At 28.4% G+C, this 17,638-nt stretch overlaps 1 protein-coding gene across 1 annotated transcript in view; it reads left to right on the top strand.

The window, feature by feature from the left end:
- LOC136079669 (von Willebrand factor D and EGF domain-containing protein-like) overlaps window positions 1-17,638 on the top strand; it is an 88,579-nt gene that overhangs the window by 7,340 nt on the left and 63,601 nt on the right. Inside the window, exons 2-6 of the mRNA XM_065795836.1 lie at window positions 3,363-3,417; window positions 12,849-13,019; window positions 13,522-13,737; window positions 13,838-13,903; window positions 14,082-14,335. Of these exons, the coding sequence (XP_065651908.1) occupies window positions 3,363-3,417; window positions 12,849-13,019; window positions 13,522-13,737; window positions 13,838-13,903; window positions 14,082-14,335 (762 nt within the window). The remainder of the gene's footprint in view (window positions 1-3,362; window positions 3,418-12,848; window positions 13,020-13,521; window positions 13,738-13,837; window positions 13,904-14,081; window positions 14,336-17,638) is intronic.

Here is a 17,638-nt window from a genome sequence, read left to right as displayed (position 1 = left end):
TATACACAGCAGCGTCGCAACGTAGGAGTTACGCGGGGCAGTGCCCCGGGGCCCTCAAGCTCAGGGGGCCCTAGAATCGTTACCAGAAATCTCGATTGAACTGATTTTTTGGAAATTTCTTCCATTTTCAAAATAAATATGACAGGTTGCAACTTGCAACCCCACTTTAATCATGACATCTCAGTTGAGAGATATTGCAGATATCGTAGGGTCAATACGATATCTGCAATAAAACTTCGTTATTTTGATATTATCAAAGCATTATCAGAAATAGTTCTAAAGAGTCCTAATAAAGATGAGCGTAGTGAAGCAGAGTGTATTAAAACAAAAATGCTAAATTTCGAGTTTGTGTTGTTTTTCGAACTCATGTACAGTGTATTGAACGACATCAATTATGCATACAAAATTTTACAAAGTGCATCATCAATTTGGGCGAGGCGAGTAAATTTTTAGCAGAGACCAAAGCAAAGTTGCAAATTTACAGAAATGGTTTTGAATTATTTAAGTGCAAAGCCAGTGAAACTGCAAGAAAATATGGTGTTGATACCCATTTTCAAGAAAAAAGGCAAAGAAAAGTTTAGAAACATTTTGATAAATTTGCTGCTGATCACCAATTTCCAAACCGAGAAAAAATATTTAAAACTGAGATTTTCAATAATGTACTAGACACAGTAATATCTCAATTAGATACACGTTTTATTGGTATTACTGCAGTCTGTCATATATTCGATATTCTAACACTAATATTTTTATTAAATGTTGATGAATCAATTTTATTACAAAAGTGTGACGAATTCCAAAGAAAATATTCAGATATAATAGGCCCTAGTTTTTCACTTCAATTTATTATTATTTACTAGTTTTACCTCAACTAGCTCAAGCATGGACTGTTCACCAATTGTGTAAGGAAATAATGAGCAAATATGGAATGCTAGAATGCGACCTAACCAAAGTATTTACAGCAATGTTATTATTCTTTACAATTCCTGTCACTTCAGCACCAGCTGAAAGGTGATTTAGCAAATTAAAAAATAATAAAAAATTATTTAAGAAATAAGATGGACCAAACTCGATTCCGACATTTATTGCTAATAGCAATTGAAAACAAAACCGCTTTAAGCCTGGATTTAAACGAAGTCATTAATACTTTTGCGAAAACTAAAGTAAGGAAAAAATTTTAAATATAATTGTTATTTAGTCAGTTGGTAGGCCCGACCTTTATATAATAAACCCTTGAATCTCCTCTAGTTCGTTTTATTAGCCAAACCTACACCAAGTATTAATTGTAATTTATGTTGTTACTGTTTAATATTTTCATTACCTGCCCTGCAGTGCACAAAAAAGAGCTTAAGTAGCTTAGCATTTTTAGAGCATTTGTATATTTCATATTTTTATTTGATAAAACCTAATCCGTTTATATAGCAGGGGTACCCCATTTTTTTAATTTGCCCCAGGGCCCTTGGTTACCTAGCTACGCTACTGTATATATATATATATATATATATATATATATATATATATATATATATATATACACAGTGGTGTAAGAAGGTTGCATAAGTTGGGGGGGGGGGGTCAGAAAACATATGTTACAACAAAAAAATTTCTCAATTTCGTATGATGTAGCAAAATAGATAAAAATGATTTACTTATTCAACTATTTATCACACACAACGTGATTAATTGTCATTTTAACGTCATTAGTCATCTTTTGCCAGCACACACTCATTTAAAAAATAGTTAGTATGCGATAGTATCTTAAACAATTTTATGGATATAATTTTCCATGGTGATGTTTAACTGTGATTGAGTCATTGCAGTTTGGAAAATGAAAATTCCGCTGTTGCCATTATAAAAGATTTTTAAAACTGTGTAGGAAATGGTAGACCAAATGCACTCTCCCCCCCCCTTCCTTCCCTAGTGTTTTATTTGGGCGGCCAATAGCCTCCTCCGCCTCCCGCCCATTCCCCATATTCCTACGCCAGTGTATATATATATATATATATATATATATATATATATATATATATATATATACACGCCAGTGTATATATACATGAACTTTATTTGGGTTACCCTTTATTTATATCTATTGAACTTTATTTGGGTTACCCTTTGATTTGATGTGGTTTGTGGTCAGGAAAATTAGTTCAAAATTGCAAACTTAAATAATGTGTTTTAGGGACAGCTCAATTAACTTTCATTTTTAACAGCTCCCTATTATTTTGAAAAAAGAAGTTTTTTTAAAAGTATGTCATGTTGGGTCTTAAAAGTGGCGAAATTATATAAAAATTTCAAAAAAAATGATAATTTCATACTACAATTATTATTTTAGATTTAATTGCACAAAAACTATGGTTTTTTAACTAGAAACAAAAAAAGAAAACTTTTACAAGTTTTTAATAAAAATAAAAATTTTTAAATTTATTTTTTATAAAACAATTATAATTTTTGAAATTTATATATTTTTTTGCTTTTTTTGAGTACCAGGTTGACCTAAATTTAAGGAACTTTTATTATTTTAATTTTAAGACCCCATTGAAAAGTAAGTAATTTTAGGACCCAATTGAAAAGAGCTGTTACTAAATATTGAAATAATGCTTTGAAACTTTAATGATTTACTTTTTTTCATCAATTAACAACATTTAAACATCTAGCCACTTAATTATTAAAAAAGATTTTTTTTGAATTGATCTAATATAGATAGATATAGATACAGATATATATTACGTTCCACGCTGACCAAAAATAATTACTTTGACTCCAAAAAGGTCCCGGACGTTCAGGATACAAACTGAACATACATTGTACGTCCGGTGTCCGCGGGGTGCCTTCTTTAAGGGAGCAGGGGAGAGAGGAGTGATGATGATAGTTTTAAAAAGTCACACCCCACCGTAAATTCGCCTCTGTTTTCAAGACACCTTAGCATATTTGCTTTTAGCATAAAATCAAGCAATTTTTTTTTAATAGATTCTTGCCTATCTAAATTCTGAACCTTTTACTAAAAAAAAGGTCGTTCTCCGCTTCCATTTCTTAATTTTGTCCTAAATCGTGAAGCCTTTCTATATTTTGCTTTTTGATATTGCTATTCAATGGTCTTAATATTGTGTAATTAGATTTTAAATGCTAAGTTATGTTGCTTGCTGAATTGCCTGACTATTTTTTTATATTATTAAATATTTGTATATAAATATTTTGTATAAGCTTTATGTATTAATGGTATATGTTGCTATATACAATAGTCGGTTGGTAACATTAAGTTTATTTCTAAAGCCCTATCTCAAGTCAAATCTTATTGTGTTGTAAACAAAATTGTATAAGGTGTGATCAACTTTGGCTCATTGTTTTTTTGTTTTTTTTAGAGAGACATTCTTTTGGTTTTTTTATCTTATTTGTTTGCAAATGTGATTGCACAAGGTAAATTATAAAATTTAAATCTCTGTGAAAAATTTTTTTTTTCATAAAGTATGACATTTTTAAACTAAAAATAGAAAAAGTCAATTTTGTAAATTTTTATATTGTTTTCATGATATAATTGTTTATTCTAAAAATCTTCAAATCAAGTGTTATTTTATTATTTATAAATCTTTTAGTGGATATTATAAATAATAAAATAAATAATAAAATAACAAATATTATTTATAAATCTTTTAGATTTTAAGGACCAAGCATATATATATATATATATATATATATATATATATATATATATATATATATATATATATATATATATATATATATATATATATATATATATATATATACATACATATATTATTTGGAAACTTCTTTTGGTATCAAGATGTGCTATAAAAATTCTTTATGGTCTAATCACAGAGCACCACGGAAGAGCATTTAACTAGGAAATTCACACCTCTTTTCTTACCAATATGGCTTTTCTAGTTAGAGCTGGCATTGAACCTTAGGCCTCTTGGCTTTGAATTTAGTTACTTCATTTATTAAGCAACTATAATACCTGAAACATTTAATTACCTGTAATAAATCATTAAAGAAACAATTTTAAATTAACTTACATTATTAGTTGAATAGCTTCTTTTTAAATGTTTTTCTTTAATCGTAATTTTTAGATATGAGATCCAAATCTTTATTATGAAAAAATTGTCTATTATTAAAGTTAACTCTGGCATTTATTGAGTAAAATGTATCGAAAAGTGACATTTACCTTTTCATCAATTTTATTTGTCTCCATTTATAGTTTTTTTACTAAATTATTTTTTTAATCATTACTTCCAATGGGTGGCTGTTGCAGACTGATGGTTTGTCCTCATTTAAACTTCATAGGTGTTACCAGGTCTAAGTTCTTATTTGTATCTTCGTTTTGTTAACATATTTTACTAAGTAGTTGTATCCGGTTAATCAAATTCCAGTTTGGCTGGATGTATATTGACGTACTACAGTTATCAGAGATGGTATCTCTGATAACTGTAGTATGTCAATATACATTTGTTTTTTGATGTTAGCAATGTTTTTTCAAATTACTCTTTATTACTAGATATAAAGTAATTTCAAATATTCTCCAAATGTTATCTCTAATAATGATAATAAGGCAAGAGTACTAATTAAATTTTGTTACTCCTGATGTAGCATTTTTTCTATTTCATTTGTAATGTATTTTAGGTGGTTTTTATTGTATACATTTTCATTGAATACATGTTGTTTATCTCATTTTTAAAAATAAAAATCACTGTATTTTGAATGAGTCTTATAAATGTAGCCATTATAATTGTACTAGTACAATTGTAAATCTAAAACATAAAAAGTGCACAAATATATAATCATAAATTTTGAGAATTAAATGACTTTTACTTTTTCTTTTTTTAATAACTGAAGATTTGAAAACTGTTTTTACCTTTGGTGTTGCTTATTAAGGTTATATCAAGAAAATTAGAGTTTTAATTTTGTTTTCAATTTTTATTGTGCTCGTATAGCAAGAAGTTATTTATTTACAATACTTTGCAATAATATTGAAATATAGGCAGTTTGGAGGATTTGCTATTTTAAACACAGCAATAAACAAGTCATTTTGTTTATTTCATCCTAAGCCAGTTTGCTATAATGACTTGAAGATAAATTAAGCCAAAACACAAGTCTACTATAATGTGATTTAGTAAAAGGTAAATGATGTATTTTTAATGACTCTTTAACATATTTTACCAGAAAGTGAGGATTCAGAAATATGGGTGCTAAATTTTTGTGATTCCTGCAAATAGCCAGCCAAATCAAGAGTTTTCTAAGAAGCTTATAATTCTTTGAGTATTAAATTTTATCATCTGCTTTTCCTCTATATCTTGCAGTATAATAGACAGCACCTGGATTTTGCTAATAATTGTACTTTATTTTTTTTTTTTTTTTACACTTTGCCGATAAAAAAAAATTTACAGTCGTAACTTATAAAAAAATAATTACATGACCGGGGCTAGAAGAAGACAAATTTAGTCTTATCATTAAGCCCCAAAACTTTCAAAAGATACTTCAAAAAGATTTTATCATCTTCAATGTTTCACAAATTTTCAGAAATAAAATTGTCATAAAAAATTTTTTCAGCGGGTTCTTGTCCGTTTTTTTTAATTTCAGAACTGTTAGGCACTTTTTGTGATTTGAAAGCTTGAAAAACATGTTTATTTTTAATTTTTACAACAAAACTATAAAAAAAATTCTTATTTTTGTGCGCGTTCCAATAAGTGAGAGGCTTGGATTGGGAGGCTGAATGAGCACAAATTATCATAAGTGCAAACTGGCATTAGTGTTGTAAAAGGTTGTAAAAACTGGCATAAGTGTGAACTGGCATATGTGAGAATTAGCATAAGTACGCCAAAAGATTTTGCAAAAATTGGCATAAGTGCAATTCGGCATAAGTGCGAACTGGCAATAGTGCAAAGCAGTTGCAAAAACTGTCTCCAGTGTGAACTGGCATAAGTGCGAAATGGCATAAGTACACCAAAAGAATTTACAAACATTGGCATTTGTGCGAACTGTCATAAGTGCGAATTGGCACAAGTGCAAAGCAGTTACAAAAACTGGTATATGTGCAAGCTGCAATAAATGCGAATTGGCATAAATACGTCGAATAAAATTGCAAATAGTGGCATAAGTGCAAATTGGTATTTCGCACATATGCCAGGTTGCACTTATGTCAATGTTTGCAAATTTGTTTGGCGCACTTACGTCAGTTCGCATTTATGCCAATTCGCCCTTGTACTAGTTTTTGTAACTGCTTCGCACTTATGCCAGTTCGCACTTAAAACAATTCGCACTTATGCCAATATTTTCAAATTCTATATTATGTATGTATTTCGCCATAAAGAATTTTTTTACAAAATTAGACTTTTACAATAATATGCATATACACGGCTGGGGCAAGAAGAAGACAAATTCAGTCTTATCGACAAGTCCCTTCAAAACAAGAGTATAAATAAAATAAAAAAAGTATTACCATTATAACAATGTAATATATGCATAAAATACATATATAAATGCAAATATAAAAAATACTTTTTAAATATATATAGTTTTATTTTTTCAAACCTTTATATATTAAGCTTTCGAATCTAAAAATAAATAAAAATGAGATAAAACATGAACATCAAAGAAGGTTAAAGATTCAGATTAAAATTAAAAATAAAGTAAATAACAAGTATATGAAACGATTGATTACTCCTATTTAAAAGTTTCAGAAGAAGTCTAATTCATTATCAATTATCCAAAGTTTATTTTTTATTTTATTTTTAAATTGATCAAAGGAAGGAATTTTATTTAACTCATTATCCAATAACGTGTTCCATAATTTAGGTCCTCTGATTGCAATCGAGAACTTTGTAGCAGAATATTATGCTTTTGGTTGAATATAGTTGTAATTTGAAAATCTTGTTGGGTATAAATGATTTATTTTTTCAAAAAATGAGCTAAATAAAATGCCATTTTATTATCTACTTTGAACATAAATATAAGAATATGATATAAATTAAGTTGAAATACGTTGAGTATTTTGAATTTATTAAAAAGAAATTTAGTATGCGAGAAGCGATCCACATTTCCAATAATTTTTACAGCATGTTTTTGCTTAATTAAAAGCTTTTTACTTTTAGATACATTAGTGCTGCACCAAGCAACTTTAGCGTAATTTAGATTGCAATGAATAAAAGAAAAATAAATAAATTTCAAATAAGTTTCAAACAAGTTTGGTTTAACAAATGTTTGGCTTTATATAAGAGGCCTATATTTTTTGAGATTTTATTGTAGATTATACGTATGTGCTCCTTCCACGTTACATTTTTATCTAAAACTACACCTAGAAACAACAAAGAACGCTCTCTTTTGACATAAGAGTTAATAATAAAAAGCTTAGGAGGTTTTAAGGGAACGTTGTCTTTATCATGAAGACGATGGAAGAAAGTATATTTCGTTTTTTTAATATTTATGGACACATGGCCTACTATATAACACGGCCGGATTTGTTGCCTTGAACGCAAAAAATTAGTGGGCCGATTTTAGGTTTTTAGCTTTTGAATCAAAATCTGAAGGTAATTCTATAAAGACATTAATAATATTTAAATAATTTGCTCTTAGCCATAATTATTACTATTACCAAAATTCTTAACCTTCAAACACTAAAACAGTTAGCTAATAATAAATCATGATTGCATTAAGCCGAATGAACTATCTATTTTAGCCATCAATTTTAATCTACAAAATCTTAGTCTTAAAATTATTGGTTCAAACAACTAAAATTAACAAAAATGTTAGTAAAACTAGCATAATTTTTAAATGTACACATTTACTGAAAGCATTTACATATATTACAAAAAGATTAATCAAGTCAAGTTTCTTTGTTTCTCAAAAAAACAATATACATATACTATGTTGTTATGGGTTTATTCATTTGTCTTTTTTGGTTTGTCGAACTTTAAAGGCAGCAACTTCATTTTTTCTAATGTTTCCATTTTTAATTTGTTGCTCATTGTTAAAATATATGTTGGTAATAATTGTGTTTACCAAATGCCTTCCCCATTCCTCATGTTCTATACACATAAAATCACTATCACCTGGTTGATATTTTTCTAGCGCTAGCAAGGATGCATTTTTTATATCATGGGAATACTTTATTAACATTTTCTTTACAGTGTCCAGAATTATAAACCCATTACAAACATAGTTAGCTAATTCTTTGGAAGGTTTTGTTAAACCACCACGTGAAAGAATTTCCAGATATTCTGTTGAGACTTTATTGAAACTTAATGATTTCAGACAGTTAGAACAGTTATATTTATCCCCAATCTTTTTCGTGATGTAACCAGATATATTGATTGCAACTTCGTAAGAGTCATGACAATGCTCATTCTCTTGAATTTCATTGCTATATTTTTCCAATTTTATTAAAAGTTCATTTTTGTCAATTTTTGTATCAAGTTTAAGATTGCTCGTCCAACAATTGATATTGGCTTTAATTAAGGATTTCATGCATAATATCTTTTCAGAGCTTTGAACTTCACGTAAACTGACTAAAAATCTTCCACCGCTCATTTGTCGATATTTACTGAAATGTCTTTCTAATGGATCAGTTTGAAACCTGCTAGTTAAAACATATTTATATCCTTCTGAAAATAAATCTTCAATCAGACTTGCAGTACCCTTCAGTGTTGTAATTAATGCATTAGTTGTTTGAGCAGATAAAGTATATTTATTACATCTTTGAAACTGCAAGTTTTTCCATTCATTAATCCATGTTGCAAAAACTCGAAAAAATTGTGACTTTTTGTCACCTGGAATAGCTGCATTACCTTTGAATTAGAAATAGTCCACCAAATATTAATAAGCCTTAGAAATCCAGCAGCTGCAGTTTCGTTTGGAAAATAGCTGATGATTGCAGCAGAGGTGGTTTCATCAAAAATATTTAAAGCTAAAGGAACACTTTGTTTGTTGTTTCCTGGATGTAAAGTTTGGGCAGACAACTTAAAAGCTTTTTTTAAGTTAGCAGGTAACAATTCATCTTTCTCATAAACATTATGCAATAAACTCCAAGAAATTTCTCCAGCTTCAACATGAATAATATCATCAAACTCAATAAAATCAAAAGGTGGAAATACAAACCGTTTTGAATTTAATAAATTATTTCTAATGTTTTTCAGTAAATGAACACTGTCATATAAATTGTAAACCCGGTGTCCCATAAAAGTAAAATATATTTCATTATCTTGTTCACCAAACTTTAAACGTAGAATTTTAAATGCTGAAACATTTGTTGCATGATTGTCAGTTATTATAGCTCGTACATTAAAAGATGCTTTATATAAAGTATCTAACGTTTCTTCTATATGTGAACTAATCATAGAACCAGAAATTTGAAATTCTGGACAGGCCTTAATTACAAAGAGGATAGATTCTTTCAAGCTAATCACCATGAACACAACTATACCAGAATAGAAATTACCATCATCATCAGCACCAATTAAACTTCCTCCATGATATTGGATACCTTTTTGTAAATACATCTCATCAATTAAAACAACACAGTCAGCACTAATACTACCATTTTCCAAAAGTAATAATAATCCTGATAATGGATCAATGCCACCCTTTGAAAGTGATTTTAAATAAGACAACGAAGGAAGTGGAAACTCTTCTAATAGCAAAGTATAAGCCTGTTTTGATGTATATCTGTGCATTAGAGAAAATCGAATGATTTCATTTGTGTAGATTGGACGTCCTTGTGGTTTATAAAGAGATAATTTATATAAATCTGATAATACACTTTTTGATACGTTCTTTGCAACTTCATGCATATAAGAAACAAAATTAACAAGCATACTGGCACTGGTCAATTTACAAACACTGCCTTCTCTAAACCATTTAGGCAATGGAACTGGGATACCTTTCATATGTAGCTTTACATGTAAGTCTTTATCAATAGTAATACTCTCAATGTTAGGAGTAACATCCCCGTCGTCGAAATAAATTAGAAGAAATAACACACGGTTATCAACTAGTTTAAATGAAAATCCTGCTGGACAAAAATTTTCATTAAGATCTATAATGCTTTTAATTGTATCATGTTTTCTAAAATCGTATGTTTCATCGAGAAAAGGATGAGAATATATACGAACTGCAGGGGGCTTACGTAAAGCTGAGGTTGATTGAATTAAAGATGGCTTTGATAGGATGTTTTGGTTGGTAATAATTGTTGGTATAGGATTTTCGCAATAATTCAATGTTATACGTTTACCTCTTTTCAAATATTTATCTTCAAAATGATCGATACATATAACTGAGTTTTCTGTGGGGCTCCAATCAGCTCGGTTGACAAACTTAATCCAACAATTTCGAAGATCTAACTGATTGCTATCAGGAAAACTAAACACAGTTTTGTATGTTACGTGGTTGCTGTTACTGGAACATTCTTCAATCTTTCGCTTATAATTACTTCTACAACCAACAACACAACACTTCTTTGGCATTGCAAAATAAAGTATTACTTGAATTAAAAAAAGTTTAATTTAAGATTGTTAAATCGGTTCATTGTAAACTTCAAACTCGTGTTTTTTCGGCCCACTAATTTTTTGCGTTCAAGGCAACAAATCCGGCCGTGTTATATAGTAGGCCATGATGGACAATATATTCGATATAAACCATTCGCTTAATTTCGCAAGCTCTGTGTTCATTGTTGCAACTAAAATATTAATATCTTTATTAGAATAAAATACATTAGTATCGTCGGCAAATAAAATTGAGTTTAAGATATTGGAAAATTTACTCAAGTCATTTATATAAATGAGAAATAAAAGCGGTCCTAGAATTGATCCTTGGGGGACTCCACAGTTAATTGTCATTAAATCTGTTTTTTCGCCATTATATAAAATGCATTGATTTCTATTCTTCAAATAACTCTTAAACCAATCTCAGTTAGAATTTATGATACCATAATTTTTAAGTTTATATAGCAGAATATTATGATCTACGGTATCAAACGCTTTGCTTAGATCAATAAAGACACCTAAAGTAAATTTTTGTTCATTTTTGTTCTTGTACAAGGTTAATTATTGCATGATCGGTCGAATGACCGGATTTAAAATCAAATTATTCATTGTAAAGAATATTATTTACATTTAAGAAGGAATAAAGTCTATTATACTTTACACGCTTCAAAATCTTGGAAAAACAATTAAGAACTGAGATCGGTCTGTAGTTGGAAACATCAGAAGGATCACCTATTTTAAAAATTGGTGTAGCCTTTGCACTTTTTAGTTTTTCAGGAAAAACTCCATGTTTAAAAGATAAATTAAAAATATGTAAAAATGGTATTGTTATATATTTTAGTGAATTAATAACGACATTACTGCTGATATCACCTAAACCTGAACTTTGGTTAGATTTTAACATGGATACTGAATTTAATAATTCTTCATTCGCCCTTATGCCAGTTCGTACTTTTGAAATTCGCGCCTATTCAGTCGTCCTGCTTGGATTATTCATAAAACTGTCAACCAGTTTTCGAACCAGTTTTATATCTTGAAAAACCTTCTTTCCTTCATTACTGGATTTGCGTTGGATTGAATTTGTTTAAGAAAACGTTAAACAGCATGACTAACGGTGTAGGGATGTATTTGCAACTTTTTTGTAACTGAATTGTAGCTTAAGCTACAATTCAGCTAAAAATGACAAAAGAAGAAGACGGTAGAAAAAATATTTTGCACAAATATTATGGAAAACCTATAGAATTCTATTATTATTATAGAATTCTATTTAGATTTTCCATAATATTTGTGCAAAATATTTTTTCTAACGTCTTCTTCTTTTGTCAATTTTAAAACTTTTTTTAAGTTAAATGAGAAAACTAAAACATTTTTTTGAAATCATTACATGCTGCCAATAAAATACGAACACAATTAGAAATATTTTAATACAACCTCTTAAAAAAATGACATATTTACTCTTTTACATTTATTTTGTGTAGACGCTTTAGAACGCAAATAAACAACGTATAGAAAACAAAATGTGGAACAACAAACATATAGAAAACAAAATGTGGAACGCAGAAGTCATTCATATAATAATACGTAATATGTTTCTTTGATGCTCTTTTAAAGAGGTTTATTTTCAAGAATATGTTTTGCATATATTGCAAATGTATATTACAGACAGGGGCGGGTTATGTCGTTCGCCAAGGAGGGGGAAAAAAGGTTAATAAAAAAAAAAAGGTCCGCATATTTTTCTTTATAATTAACTTTCTTTTATAATTTTTTGTACTTTAGTATAATGAAGTTCATATACGTATAATTACGTATAATAGTCAATTTTATTCGTCAGTATAGTAGTCCAATACTATATAATAGTCAATTTAAAAAGAATATTTCTGATAAAAAGTCCGACGGATGGGGGGAGGGGAGGGTTCTAACCCCATGGCCCCCTCACCCCTAAAACCTACCACTGATTACACATAATTATATATTTATTACAGTAATAGTTTATTTTTCTTTATACTTTTTCAAAATCTATTGCTCACTTTAGTTTATAAAAAAATATTTTTTGCAAAAAATATTAGTGCATATCTAAAAAATATTAATGCATATATAAAACAAAAAATATTAATGCATAAATAAACATATTTAAATATTAGCATATTTTTATTTATAAAGTTATCTTCAAATCAAGGTTGTTTCAAATGTCTAAAAGTAAAAATGTCTGAGAGTTTGGATTTGGGCAGGCTTTAGTGAAATTTATTGAGGAAAGTTGAGACTTTTTTCATTAATAAATCTAATCAAGTTCTAGCTAATTAGTTTTTTTTACCTTTTTATGATGATTGCATAAAATAATAAAACATTGTTTTATAGATCCTTGTTTAACTTACAATTCACTGAATGATTTTCAAAGAAGTACTGCTTTTAAAGTAGCTCCAGGTGTAAATGGAAAAACGGATCAATATATTATCGAAGGCTGGTATCGTTTTACAAGTGGTGCAGGAGGAAAAATTCCAACGAAAGCTCCTCCACCTTACTCATGTGGTAATAATGTTTTTAATAAAAATTAATAACTATTGTGTATTATTTGTTATAAAAATATGTACATGTTCAGATGAGATTCTAATAAGATTTTTTCAACAAATTTTTTCAATTCTGCAAGGAGGATTTTTTATTTTTTGAGCAACGCGTAAAAAAAAAATTCTCCTTGCAGAATTGAAAAAAAAATTAAAATCCTTACATTGAGAATTATGTAGATTGTGGCTTTGTGTTAAAGTTTAAACAACCACTTGAAGCTAGTAATCCACCAATCCAACACTACTACACTTTCAAAAGTTTGACACTATCAAGAGTTTGCTTTTAGCAACTTTCAAAAAATATAAAGAAATACAACATTGTTTTCTGGTAGTTTATTACTGACAGGCAGGTTAACTACCAAATGTAAATAAATTACACAATAGGATACAATGGATAAATACTGAATCAATACGAGTTTTGATTTTCGAACAAAAATTGCATTAAGTTTTATTATTTATTATTTTTCAAGGTGTAAGGTATCCTATTTGGCTCCGTGGTGACGAACCCTCTGTAGTGAATCAAGTTAAAGTACTTGAGGGTTGTGTTGTAACTAAAGATTTAGAATGTTCCATGCTAAATATTAATGTTGATGTTAAAAAGTGTCTTCAAAACACACAAGAATATTTTGTTTATAACCTTAAACGAACAAACTTTTATTCGTCAGAAGGTGCAAGATACTGTGCAGGTAAAATTTGCTTTTGAGTTGTAACTTTTTCTATGTTTTGGATTACCACAATAGAGAGGTAAATATTTTCTTTTTTACTTTTTATACTTTATGCTTATAGGTAGTGAAAAGCCTTGTGGTCCTGATGAAGTCTCTATACAGAAGACCGGATTTACACCTTGCTCAAGTGAGTAAGAGTTTTATATGAAATTTGAAAACATTTTCCTAAAACATAATTAAAATCAGAGTTATAAATATCATAAAGTCTTTTGCATTTGTAAATAATATAAAATCTAACAACTATAAATCTAAAGTTTTTTTTTTTAACTACATTTTAAATTTGTCAATTCATTTCCTTTATTTAGGTAGTTTTCCTAAAATCGATCAAGATCCAGTTGTTACTGTTGGCGTACAAGACAATAGAGTAAAATTCTCTTGCAAGTTTAATGCAGTAAATGATGTTAATGCACGGTATGAAGTGACGTGGTTTCAAAGTTTTGCAAATAATCAAGAAAAACAGATAAGTGGTCCTGAATTTTTGAAAAGTAATCAAAATGAAGCTTTTCTTCAAAATAATAATAAGTTTGGTCAGAACCCAACTTTTTTGCTAGGTTATAATGTAAGTGTTTCATTTTCGTTTGATTTTAGCTTTTGTAATGAAGTTTTATGCAATTATAATGGAGTTTTATGCAATTATAATGGAGTTTTATGCAATTATAATGAAGTTTTATGCAATTATAATGGAGTTTTATGCAATTATAATGGAGTTTTATGCAATTATAATGAAGTTTTTTCTTAATAAAAACAAGTAGCATCTGATTATAAATACTATACTTACTATAATTACATAATAGTGAGGTTACTAACCATAACTGCATAAGAGTGGGGTCATGAAAGCAAATCTCAGTTGTTTACTGCTAACCATTGTCATAATATTAGTCCTGATTGCTGAAAAATTTGCACATACACAATGAAAATGATACTTATGGCGATTTTTTGCCCACTTGAATTTCAAAATTATAGCAAACCTATCTGTAAGATTTGTCCATTCCTTAATTCTTGCTGAGATTTCTGCATTAAAGAAAATCCTCACTGCTCTCAGTAATGTTTTGTTTGAATTGAGATTGCTGTGAACCATGACATCCTTATTTATAAATAATTTCCAAATTTGTTTAATCTATTTGTTTTAATGATGTTTTTAGCACTTACGGTCTTATCACAGAGTACCGTGGGAGAGCATTTAACAGGAAGTTCACGCCTCCTTTCCAATTTCGCTTGTTGGGCTAGAGCTGGCGTCGAACCTCGGACCTCTGGGTTCTGAGCCAGAACTCTAACCACTGCACCACAGCTGCTCTTCAAGATAAAAAATAAAATGCTATAAAAATAAAATTACAAGCATGCCTGGTCTCACTATGCTTGTAAATTCTTATTATTTTTTTTTTCTTTATTAAGTTTCATACCATAATTTTACTATAGATCATCCATAGCTTATTTGGACCCACGCCTCTTTAATAATTTTGAAAGATAAATAAAATTTAAAAGCAAACTCTTTTTTCCTATAATAAAGATAGTTTTCTCTCTGATTTGTGTTAAACGCGCAGGTTTCACTAACTACCTGAACACATCAATAGCATTAATAACTCTATCATGACAGATGCGCTGCAACTTTCTCCCATAATTTTGATGTTTTTTAAAGTTTTATGCTTTTTTTAAAATTCATGATGCACTTTAGAAACGCTGCAAGATAACTACTTTGGCCACTGTAGTGTATTATTAGAAGAACTAGCTGAGATCAGACCCGTAAAAATACGGGTCTTTTTAAGTTTATTCCAATCCAAACTTTTCTATACTTTTTCCTTATATATGCTAGCTTTCCGCATAAAATGCAGGATAAAATGCAGGTCTTTACCAATTTACATATCTATTCCACACAAATTACTTCTATACCTATTCCTTATTTACTTCAATATTTTTTAGTAAAATAATTTATTCTGAAAAAAAACTTTAAGAGCAAAAAACTTAACATGCGCACATTTTCCGCATACGTAGAGCTTATAAGAAACTTATAGGTTCAGGTTTGTTTTTTGCTAAATGCATTTTATTGATAGCTCAGTGGTTAAGTGCATTGTCATCAGTGTTGCTTTGAGAGGTTTAAGACCTCCTTTTAGCGTAATAAATTTTGAAATTTTGTTTATCTTGCTTATATATTTATAGCAAAATAATAATATAGTAAAAAAGATTTCTAACTTTTAAAATAAAATTTTAAGTTTTCTCATTTTATAGATTATATGTTATACGCGATTATTCCATATAATGCCTGAAAACTCAACATATGTTAAAGACGTTTACACTTACAGACGTTTGTACGTAACACTATACAAATGGTCATAAGTCATATAAAGAAAGTTCATTCCTATGATTATAATTAAAAACCAAAGAATAATATTTAACGCTAATCTAAAAGTTAGGCCAAAAAAATTTTGCACATTAGCGTCAGTTTGTGGCAGAATAAACCTTTATGCGCCAAGTTTCCTTTTGCATTTATCTTACATTTTTTGATTAATTTTGATTATGTTGCATACAATTGCACAAAAAGGTATAAAACTGGTACAGACATCATTTTACGGAAAAGACTTTATATTTATTACAATAGTAATAAATAAATAGTTTTTGTCTTTATTAGAATATATCTCATAAAAATATAATTCTTATATCTTTAATAGAAGAAGTTTTGCTAAAAAATTTAAATAAAATCTTATTTCTAGTTTGTTTTTTAAGTTTTTTTTGCCACAAAGTGACGTCACAAACGCAAAAAAAGTTGTTGCTTCAACGATTTACGAAAAACCCGCGTCTTTCATTGTTAATGGTCTAAAAAGCAGATAACGTAATTTTAGCAATCAGAATTTATCAAGGAAGGGGCAAATCTAAAAAAGAAGTTTCAAACTTTCCACTTGGATGTCAATATGTTTCGTGTTTTTTCAATCTTGTCAATTTTTTTAAATATAATAACATTTCTACAAAGAATCAAACCCAATCAGCTTGAGCAAAAAAGACTTTTAATTATTAGAAAAGTTTACTTATATTACATACAATCCTAAATAAAACGTTATATAAGTAAACTTTTTACATTTTATAAACAATATATACAAACAAATAACATATTTGTTATATATATTATATATATATATATATATATATATATATATATATATATATATATATATATATATATATATATATATATATATATATATATATATATATATATATATATATATATATATATTATTTATATGAATGGTTAAGCGCAACAAAGTTGAAAAAAAAATTAGTTTATATTAAAATTAAAAAATGATTTATATAATGTTTCTTAGCAAACACCAAACACTATACCTGAAATTTTTAAGTGCAATAAACAGCAATTACTTTTAATTTTTTTGCTTTGGTGGCTATTGTTGGCAGCTTTTAAATGTTGCTTCAAATTATCTCATTTCAACATATTCGTTGCATCATCCATACTGCAGCCGTTATTCGAAAGGCCTTAACGTAAAAAAAATCAATTTCAACTTTTTTCAAAATAAGCTTAGATGCTAGTTTAGATGTCTACAAACGTTAAAAAACTGAAAAAATTCATAAAAATTATTCGTTTTAAAAAACGTTTTTCAAAGAGTTTCTCCTAATAATTTTTTTTTAAGTGCGTTTTCTCGAAATACATAATAAGCATATTAAGGCGTTTTGAAATATGGCTGCAGCATATATTTATAGTAAAAAATTAAATGTAGCAAAAAAAACTTTTAATTGTCAAAGAAAGTTTTTTCTAGCTACGGGCTTTTTTTTTTTTTGCCTCCACAGTAGAAACCATCTGGAGTAGCAGGACTGCCTTATTAAATTTTTTCTATTATAAGTTTCAGAAAACTTTTTT

This window comes from Hydra vulgaris, chromosome 04, assembly GCF_038396675.1.
Source record: "Hydra vulgaris chromosome 04, alternate assembly HydraT2T_AEP".
Lineage (NCBI taxonomy): Eukaryota > Metazoa > Cnidaria > Hydrozoa > Anthoathecata > Hydridae > Hydra > Hydra vulgaris.
The sequence above is the reverse complement of the archived record's forward strand: the minus strand, read 5'-3'. Positions and strand labels throughout refer to the sequence as shown.